This window comes from Bubalus kerabau, chromosome 4 (genome assembly GCF_029407905.1).
Source record: "Bubalus kerabau isolate K-KA32 ecotype Philippines breed swamp buffalo chromosome 4, PCC_UOA_SB_1v2, whole genome shotgun sequence".
Classification (NCBI taxonomy): domain Eukaryota; kingdom Metazoa; phylum Chordata; class Mammalia; order Artiodactyla; family Bovidae; genus Bubalus; species Bubalus kerabau.
In genome coordinates this window covers 117,837,193-117,847,371 of record NC_073627.1, presented here as the reverse complement: position 1 = coordinate 117,847,371, position 10,179 = coordinate 117,837,193, and the positions used below count along the sequence as shown (strand labels likewise).

The 10,179-nt window shown below is 38.8% G+C and overlaps 1 protein-coding gene across 2 annotated transcripts in view; it reads right to left on the bottom strand.

Moving 5' to 3' along the window:
• Nucleotides 1-268: 268 nt before the first annotated feature.
• Nucleotides 269-10,179, bottom strand: part of OSTF1 (osteoclast stimulating factor 1) — a 60,506-nt gene continuing 50,595 nt past the window's right edge. The window contains exons 9-11 of one of the 2 annotated variants that reach the window (XM_055578322.1): nt 9,057-9,155; nt 1,238-1,268; nt 269-856 (exon numbers count right to left, since the gene is read on the bottom strand). In XM_055578322.1, coding sequence (XP_055434297.1) covers nt 817-856; nt 1,238-1,268; nt 9,057-9,155 — 170 coding nt within the window. In that variant the 3' untranslated portion in view covers nt 269-816. The remainder of the gene's footprint in view (nt 857-1,237; nt 1,269-9,056; nt 9,156-10,179) is intronic. The other variant, XM_055578323.1, reaches the window with a different exon arrangement.

The window sequence follows — 10,179 nt, the reverse complement described above, 5'->3', positions numbered from 1 at the left end:
TGACTTTAATCAAAGCAGATATATCAATAGAAGGCTGAACAGAAATTCCACTACTATGCCAACTTGATCCCCTAACACACTGAGAATCTCCAATGTCCACACAGTTTCCATCCCACATCCCTGAAGAAGGGGAGGGGCTTAGGGAGCCCCACCTTGTCTTGTACCAACAATAAAGTACACTGTACCCAGAAAAAAAGAAAGAAATTTGGCTGCTATGACTCTTCTCTGCTAATAATACAAAATGGATTTAAAAAAAATCAAATCAGGCTTTACCTAAATATAAAAAGCTTTATTTATCAGCAAAGAGTAATACCATAAAACAGACAAAAGAAATAAAGTCTCTTAAAATGTTTATTTTTGTCAGAATTGCTGACAATTTTCTGTTAAATCTTTTGGTTTATTATTATAATAAGCATTCCTCCCTTGAAAAATCCATTCAAAACATCTCAATCCTTGAGGTAAAGAACTTTAAAAAAAAAAAAAAAAAAAACCTGACTTTTTTAAAGAAAAAAATTCTTAAAATTCCTTTAAGCTTGATAAATACAAATAATCTCTTCTTGTTCTACTCTGGTGAGCAAACATGTACTTTATACAGCAAAATATCCAGTCACTTATTGGCAAACTGAAGGTGAGAACTAGTCACTTGCAAGTTTTATTCAAACACAGTGCAATACTGCCACATTCATATAGAATTTTCTTTCTTTTTTTTTACAGTTATCAACACTCTTCTGACAAAGACAAGGTTTTGAAATGACAAAAGCAACAGAAGTTTTAGATCTCAAAGCTCCGGAAGGGAATTAATCTGAGTCTTCATCATCAAGATAGTCCTCGGCATTGCTTAATGATCGGACTGCATCTAAAGGAATGGGGGGAAAAGCAAAACAGAAAAATTAGAGATGGCTTGGATTTTTTTTCACTTTCAAAGCTCCTAGGGGTTGTATTTCCCCCAAGGATCTTTCTCTACTTTTGCTTTCCAGTCTAATTCGCAGCTTCTGCTGCCACAGAAGCTGACGGCTACATCTGTCTGCATGTTACCTAGACACGCAAAAAAGCAGCAAACGTGGTGCTGAGGAGCTGTTAGTCTGCCTCCCACCACAGAACACCACCAGCCACATGCACCATGACCAACGCGGGACACGCAAGAAGCCCGTCCACCCTGACAACTGTGCTTCCAAACCTCCTCTCCCAATGACAAGTGCACAGGAGGCTTCAGCCAGTCCACAACCTGTAGCCTTACCTGAAGGCAAGGTCACTGGGTAGAAAGATAACTAATGAGGGGGGAAAAGGAAAAGAAAGAGAATGAAAACATAGAAGCTTCAGTTTCATTTTAGCAAACATTGATAAAGAATATGCAGAAGAAAACGAAACTGAAATGAAAAATAATGTTTTAAAACAGAAAGAGCTGAACCCCATCAAATGTTGTCAACCCTAAACAGAGTTCAAAAGGAAGGCATCTGATCTTTTTACCTGTTCACCTGTCCATTCAAATTCAAATAGTCTAGTCAAATTCCTATAGCAACAGCTTACACAAGGTATAGTTTTAAGGGAAAAACTGAAATGCAAGTATAAACACATTGTTAGAGCCGAATAAATGTGTATTATAGCACCCAGAACATTGTCTTTAAATACTATAAGCCCCTGCTCATTGGAGATATGATTGATTCCAAGTCTGGGACAGAAACTGTAAAAGATGGACCTGAAACCCCTTCTTAAGCTATAAAGCAAGGATCCTAGCAAACACAGCATCATTTTAAAAGGGCTGAGGATCCAACCAGAAGGGGTCTCCACTAGCCAAAGGCAGGCTACCAGTAATTAACAATACTGGATCAAAACACAGCAAATATTTCAATACACACCAAAGAGTGTGTGGTTCCCTTCAAAAAATAACAGAGAACCAGCAGGTTACTTTGAAAACTCTTAAAGGGCTTTCAGGGGCAGAACTCTTATTCTGCCCCTGCTATACAAACTATTGCTCTAAGTAAGCAAACAGTTGATAAGGGGAAATTTTTCTTTATAGGATGTTCTAACTAATAACCGAGAAGGGAATGAAATTAAAATATCACCATTTTGTAACCATCAGTGAAACAATGGGTCTAGACAATTATCATCCATGGATGCCAACATCACAGGACAAGTGACAAACAAATACTAATATTATGTGCCTCTGATAGAAGAACACAATTTTCTTTATTAAGTATTCTTCCCTCTACCCCTAAGACAGATAAAATCTAAGTCTAACCAAACTTCTGGACATAACACCAATTGACAAAAAGATGAGGACAGAGGAGCATGACAAACGACACCATGGAAATGCATGCTTGCTATGTCTAGACTGGGAAATTCAGGGAAATTGTCCCAATTTCTTTAACAAATAAAAAATGAGGCCAAACAAAGAGGAAAATGAGAGGGGAAGGAAGCATTAATTGAAAAACAAAAGCAGAGAAATAAGAGACATAGCTATCAATTTGGACCCTACTTAAACTGTAAATAAATAGATAAGTAAGCAAAGAATGCTGCTGCTGCTGCTAAGTCACGTGTCCAACTCTGTGCAACCCCATAGACGGCAGCCCACCAGGCTCCCCCGTCCCTGGGATTCTCCAGGCAAGAACACTGGAGTGGGTTGCCATTTCCTTCGCCAGAGCAAAGAATAAACAAACATGTAAAAGAAAATGGCAAATCTAGACTATAACAAGATATTTGATGATACTGTAGTTTTTTAAAGAATATGTTTAGGAAAATAATTATTTTTTAAAAGGGAGGGGCAGGGGAGAGTCAATATGAGGGATATAGAAACCAACTTATCTTACATCTTATACATGGAACAAAAAGAAAAGGAAAAGAACAAGTGGGTATAAGAAGAACAGAAGTGTGCTTCAGCGATTTCACACCAGCTTCCAAACTACTAGAAGTCTCCAGGTTGATTGTACTTGTCTCCATTCTCCTTCAAAGGAGTTCTGGAGACCTGGAAGGAAGGTATCTTCTTCTGTCCCACACACACCCATGAACTTCATGACTGGCTGTGAACGGTAGTTTTTTAAGTTAAATATAAAAAGACAAATATAGCAAAGCTCTTCCCCTTTCTTTTGTACTTTGCTACTACAATCCTATGTTTTGCTATATCGTAAATATTCTCTATCCTTCAATTGTTACTTTGGCACTTTGCTTTAAACAAGAGAAAGATAACTTGCTATGGTACAAATGCTGACCGAACAGAAAGTGAGAGGCAGGCAGGCTAATAAACTCCTTCTCCTTCCTTCCTTACTTCTATAGACACTCTGAGATACAGTTTCTCTGGAAACTTCCAATACGGCCAAGTGCTGATGATGAGCTGTATCTTCACAGCCCATCCTGGGGCATCACCATCATGGTACTGTATCTCCCAACGGTGTTTCTCAGCCTCTCCTACCTCACTTCCATTTTTTTCTCAGTCTCACTGCCCTGGATTACACATTCCAAGTCAAGCACCAGAACTTAAGACAGACATACAAATGAATAAATAAATGATGGCGGGAAAACCACAACATGGATAAATCTCACAGACGTGTTACACGAAAGAAGTTAGACACCAAAAAGCATATACTGTTTGATTCCATTTATATCAAGTTCGAAAACAGGCAAAACTAATCTATGGTGAGAGAAGCAGGGGATGCTGAAGGAGGCTTCTGGGATGTGGGAAGTGTCCTCCATCTTGATCGGGGTTGTGGTTAGTAAGTGTAAGCACAGCGGGAATTCCCTGACCGTCCAGTGGTTAGGACTCTGCACTTCGACTTCAGGGGCCCAGGTTTGATTCCTGATGGGGGAACTAAGATCCCCACAAGCCTCATGATGCAGCCAAAAAACAACAAGAACAACAAAATTTCAGTGTGAATTAAACCAGGTTAATGAATTAAAAAAAAAAAAAAAAAGCAAAGCACAGTAAAAAAAAAAAAATCATCAAGATGTTCAGTTAGGATTTACATATTTTAGTTAGTGTAAATTATACCCCAGCTTTTAAAAACTGGAAGAACAACTTAAAGGTTCAAGGTTCAGTCCTCAGTCATGGCCTGACCCTACCCCTATATCCTAAAGTTACTCTTCATGTTAGTGTGACATGTAAATTATCTTGTCCCTATAAGAAATTCAAAAGGTACTTTCAAAAGTGGCCAACAATATGAAAATATACCTTTTCTAGTTTAGAGTTCATGTTGGTAATTAGCTATATGATCCAGAATTCAAGCTCTTATTCCAACTAGGATCAAAATACAAATTAAAAAAATTTTAACTGGATGACTGGGGGAATGAAAGAAGAAAAAAAGCAGAGAAAAAGGTAATATGAAAACTGAAATATGAAAATTCATTTCTTGGTTCTGTGTGCCAAGTCCCAAGATTATACCTCAATACTGAATTGAGTATTGCACAGATTTAGAGAGGTAGACTAAAGATACTTGGAATAAACACAGAAAAAGGGCATCCACCTCCCAGCCCTTTTCTACAAAGACTACAAAAAAATCTAAGGGAAAAAAGAGAAAAGTTTTGTCACCTGCTTCTTCCGGCTCCAGTTGCTCATCTGGAGCCTTCTAGGTGAAGCTCTCTGGGGTCTGAGCAGGTGTGATATTTTCCTTGTCTATCACAATCACACTCAGTGTGCATGAGACTGATAACCTTTAACTCATAAGAAACTGGTACTCCTCAGTCAGGATGCTTTGGAGCCACTAATATAGCAATAGGAAGTCAGTGGCAGAGAAAGGAAATCAGGTCACAGTCCTTCTTCCTGACTCAACCAAGGCAGCAGGGAGTAGGAGATCTACCTCAAATAAAAGGGTTTCTCCCTCACGGCTTCAAATATGGCTTCTCGGTCAAAATGTTGCTGGGGAGCATCACTCAGCTGGTAAAAACTTCCTTACTTTGTTAGTAGAACCTGTATAAATCTATGCATGAGTAATTCCTTTAAAGGACAACTTGCTCTGCCAGTGAACATTCATGGCACTGAATAATTAAGAAATCCCTAACTGCTTAATAGTTTATACTATACCTGGACTGAGGTTAAATAAAAATCTGGTATAAACACTCATCTGAAATAAGGAACAAAAGGAGCAATGGATTTATGAGGAGAACTATGATGAGAATTTGATGATAGGTAAGGAAGATGATGGGGCTTCCCAGGTGGCACTAGTGGTAAAGAACTGCCTGCCAATGCAGGAGACACTGGAGATGTGGGCTCGATCCCTGGGTGGGAAGATCCCCTGGAGGAGGACATGCAACCCACTCCAGTATTCTTGCCTGGAGAATCCCAAGGACAGAGGAGCTTGGCAGGCTATAGTCCAAAGGGTTGCACAGACTCAGACATGACTAACGCAACTTAGCACACATGTACGCAAGAAGGATGATTCTGGGAAGCACCCCTGGTAAGCCAAGAAGAGAGACAAGCTGTTTGCTTTTTTTGACTGGTGAAGCCAGGAGACCAGGCAACTGACTGTACTTTACTGCTAGAAATGGACTATGGGACAGCATTATATTGACTCTTCTCATAAATCAAGGGATAGGAGAAATAAGTTTCCCAAGAATTCAAACATGAATTGGAATTTGATTCAAATGATTAAAACAGAAATGAGTATCTCATGACCCAAGTTTGAGAACTCTGAAAATGATAATATCCTAAGGATAAAATGAAAATACATGCACTTACCCTCTATAATAGAAATTCCTTAAAAACTTATTTTGGTGATTCTCCACCAACAGGGATCAAACTAAACTTTGGACCCTAAAGCAATACTAAAAAAAAGTCCTGAATGATGAGTAGCAATGTGAACGCATGCAAAAGGTGAGTCTTCCATTTTTGCCCCGCCCCCACCTCCCCACCACTGGTAGATCAGCTGGTAAAGAAACCACCTGCAGTGCAGGAGACCCCAGTTTGATTCCCGAGTTAGAAAGATTCCCTGGAGAAGGGCATGGCAACCCACTCTAGTATTCTTGCCTGGACAATCCCCATGGACAGAGGAGCCTGGTGGGCTGCAGTCCATGGGGTCACAAAGAGTCAGACACAACTGAGTGACTAAGCACAGTTCCTTTCTAGAAAATAGTAGTAAAAATGTATACATGGGACTTCCCTGTAGTCCAGTGGCTAAAACTCAATGCTCCCAATGCAGGGGGACTGAGTTCAAATGTTCTCTCCAACCAAGCATCTTTTTTTTAAACCCCTCTGGGTTTCTCATGGGCCAGGAGGCTAATGAAGAATGAAAGGGGGACAAAGGAGAGATGGATGGGAAGAAGAGTTCAAGGCACATCATTCTACTCCTCCCAGCACTCCTTTTCGGAAAATCACCATATCAGAATGAATCTGGAGGAGCACATTCAATAGGCTACATACTGAGAAGTCAAATAAACAGCCAGTTTCTGAATAGTATCATGAATGGTACAAATGTGTTTAACACCTTTTCTTTCCTTTAACACACTTTCAAAACCACCAAACTGTTCAGAAGTGCATGTAAACTTTTCAAACCTCTTCTCCCACATCAATAGATATTATCTTTGAGATCACACACTCTATCTTTAAAAACCACCCACAGAACTGTGAACAGATAAGTTTCCAAAGTCTAGAATAATTTTCATCACAGCCTATTGATACCATCATTTACAACAGAAACAAATTATAATCATAAACTCTTGAATACATAAATAAAAAATATTTAGCAATAACCACTCAAAAAACCTTACTCCTTGGAAGGAAAGTTATGACCAACCTAGACCAACCTAGCATATTAAAAAGGAGAGACGTTACTTTGTCAACAAAGGTCCATCTAGTCTAGGCTATGGTTTTTCCAGTAGTCATGTATGGATGTGAGAGTGGGACTATAAAGAAAGCTGAGTGCAGAAGAATTGATGCTTTTGAACTGTGGTGTTGGAGAAGACTCTTGAGAGTCCCTTGGACTGCAAGGAGATCCAACCAGTCCATCCTAAAGGAGATCAGTCCTGGGTGTTCATTGGAAGGACTCATGTTGAAGCTGAAACTCCAATACTTTGGCCACCAATGGGACAAGATAGAGAATCCAGAGATTAACCCATGTATCTATGGGTACCTTATTTTTGACAAAGGAGGCAAGAATATGCTGCTGCTGCCGCTAAGTCACTTCAGTCGTGTCCAACTCTGTGCGACCCAATGGACGGCAGCCCATGAGGCTCCCCCATCCCTGGAATTCTCCAGGCAACAACACTGGAGTAGGTTGCCATTTCCTTCTCCAATGCATGAAAGTGAAAAGTGAAAGTGAAGTTGCTCAGTCATATCTGACTCTTCATGACCCCATGGACTGCAGCCTACCAGGCTCCTCCATCCATGGGATTTTCCAGGCAAGAGTATTGGAGTGGGGCGAGGCAAGAATATACAATGGGACAAAGCCTCCTCAATAAGTGGTGCTGGGAAAACTGGACAGCCACATGCAAAAGAGTGAAATTAGATCACTACCTAATGCTATACACAAAGATAAACTCAAAATGGATTAAAGACCTAAATGTAAGACCAGAAACTATTAAACTCTTAGAGGAGAACACAGGCAGAACACTCAATGACATAAATCAAAGCAAGATCTATGACCCATCTCCTAGAGTAATGGAAATTAAAAACAAAAATAAACAAGTGGGATCTAATTAAGCTTAAATGCTTTTGCACAGCAAAGGAAACTACAAACAAGGTGAAAAGACAATCCTCAGAATGAGAGAAAATAATAGCAAGGGAAACAATTGATAAAGAATTAATTTCCAAAATATATAAGCAGTTTATACAACTCAATACCAAAAAAGAAAAGAACCCAATCAAAAAGAGGGAAAGGTACCTGAAGAGACATTTCTCCAAAGAAGATATACAGATGGCTATGCACAGAAAAGATGCTCAACATCACTTGTTATTAGAGAAATGCAAATCAAAACTACAATGAGATACCACCTCACACCAGTCAGAATGGCCATCATCAAAAAGTCTACAAACAATAAATGCTGGAGAGGGTGTGGAGAAAAGGGAACACTTGCATTTCTGGACTGTAAACTGATATAGCCACTACGGAATACAGTATGGAGACTCCTTAAAAAGTGAAGAATAAAACTACCATATGACACAATAATCCCACTCCTAGACATATACCCTGAAGAAATGAAAACTGAAAAAGACACTAGTACCCCAGTGTTCACTGCAGCACTATTTACAATAGCCAGAACATGGAACAGATGAATGGATAAAGAAGGTGTGGTACATATATACAATGGAATAGTACTCAGCCATAAAAAGGAATGCATTTGAATCTGTTCTAATGAGGACTAGAGTCCATTACACAGAGTGAAATAAGTCAGAAAGGTAAATATAAATATCATATACTGACACATATATATGGAACCTGAAGAGATGGCACTGATGGGTTTAGTTTCAGGGCAGCAATGGAGAAACAGACACAGAGAACAGACCTATGGAAAAGGTGGGAGGAGAGGAGGGACAAGGGGAGATGTATGAAGAGAGTAACAGAAATTTACAATATCATGTGTAAAACAGGTAGCCAATGGGAATTTGCTGTATGACTCAGGGAACTCAAACAGGTCCTCAGGGACAGGCTGAAGGGTGGGGTGGGGAGAGAGATGGGAGGGAGGTCTGGGAGGGAGGGGACAAGGGTATACCTATGGCTGATTCTTGTTGATGTATGACAGAAAACCACAAATTCTGTAAAGCAATTATCCTTCAATTAAAAAATCTAAAAATATATATATAATCTAAAACAAAAGTATGGAAACAATGGTTCTTTGATAAAAAGAAACAGAAATATCTCTTTATATATATAATAGAATAGAAAGCAAGGTAATTAGAACTTGATTGCAAGGAATAAAAAAACATACTAATCACAGCAAAAGACCAATGTCTCTACAAATTTATTTTTATAGATATATTTGTCCATGTTGGAGGTTCTGATTCAGACCAAGGATATAAAATCTAACTCTAGAATCACCTGTAGAATTCAGCAAGAAAAAACTTTCCCCAATATTGAATCGATAAATCTTAAGTCGTGACGGCATTATGAGGGAAAAGGATTAAAATTAAGTACCTGTTCCCTGCTTCTTTTTCAGGAGAGATGCACAGGCAGCATTAGTAGCCATGTCCAGGGCCAGCTTCTTCTCATTGTTTCTTAAGTCTGTTCTAGCACCTTCCCCAACACAAGAAAAGAAATTAGGTGTTTTGAAGACTCTATAGTAGCAGCCAATCTTTTTTTTCTTTTTTAAGTTTCTTTTTCCTTTCTTTTCTTCAAGTTATACTGAGATATAATTGACACACAACACTATAAGCTTATGGTACATAGCATAATGAAACATCATGAAATGATTATCATAAGTTGAGTGGACACCCATCATCCCATATAGATACAAAATTAAAAGAATATTAAAAAATGTTTTCCTTGTAATGAGAACTCTTAGGATTTACTCTCTTAACTTTCTTACATAACAAACAGTAATGATGTTAGTTATAGAGCAGCCAATCTTCTTTCCATCAAAACATCGCTTTTGGCAAAACTAAGGACAGAATCATCTGACCCTAAAGTAAGCTCTTTCAGTAAAAATTCACAAAACAGCAACAGTATATTTGGCATCTCCCTGCACGTGAAATCTTCCCTGAGAAGTTTACTGTCTCCATGTACAACAGTAGCTCAGTTAGAGTCAACGTGCCTTGCTATACACCCTTTGCCTCTTTCGTTCAAGAAGGTCTTTAGAAAAGACGATGTGAGTTGAGCTTGAGAAGATTAATATTTATCTTAAGTATACTTTCAAACATTATTAGAAGAATTAGTAAACCTTGAAATCTGGAGGCAATCCATTGTTTGCATAGCCCATCTTCCACTCACCTTTTCCCCATCTTTATTACAAATTACATCAGAATTCATAAATATATTCTCATTGTCAAAGATTTGAAAATACAGACATATGCTAAACAAAAGCTTATGTATCATTTCAGCTCTCAACTAACCCCTTCCTTCCCCATCTTCTACTTTCCACATAGGTGACCATTCCCAACAAGTGGCATCAGTTCCCATCTCCCTTACATGCAAGAGTGCATTCACAGACACTCGTGCACACATATACAAAATCATACTACAGGTATTGGTCTAATTTGATGTGGGGTTTTTTTTTTGCCAGTGGTATTTTCCTTTTTTAAAAAAACTGATGTGTGGTTGA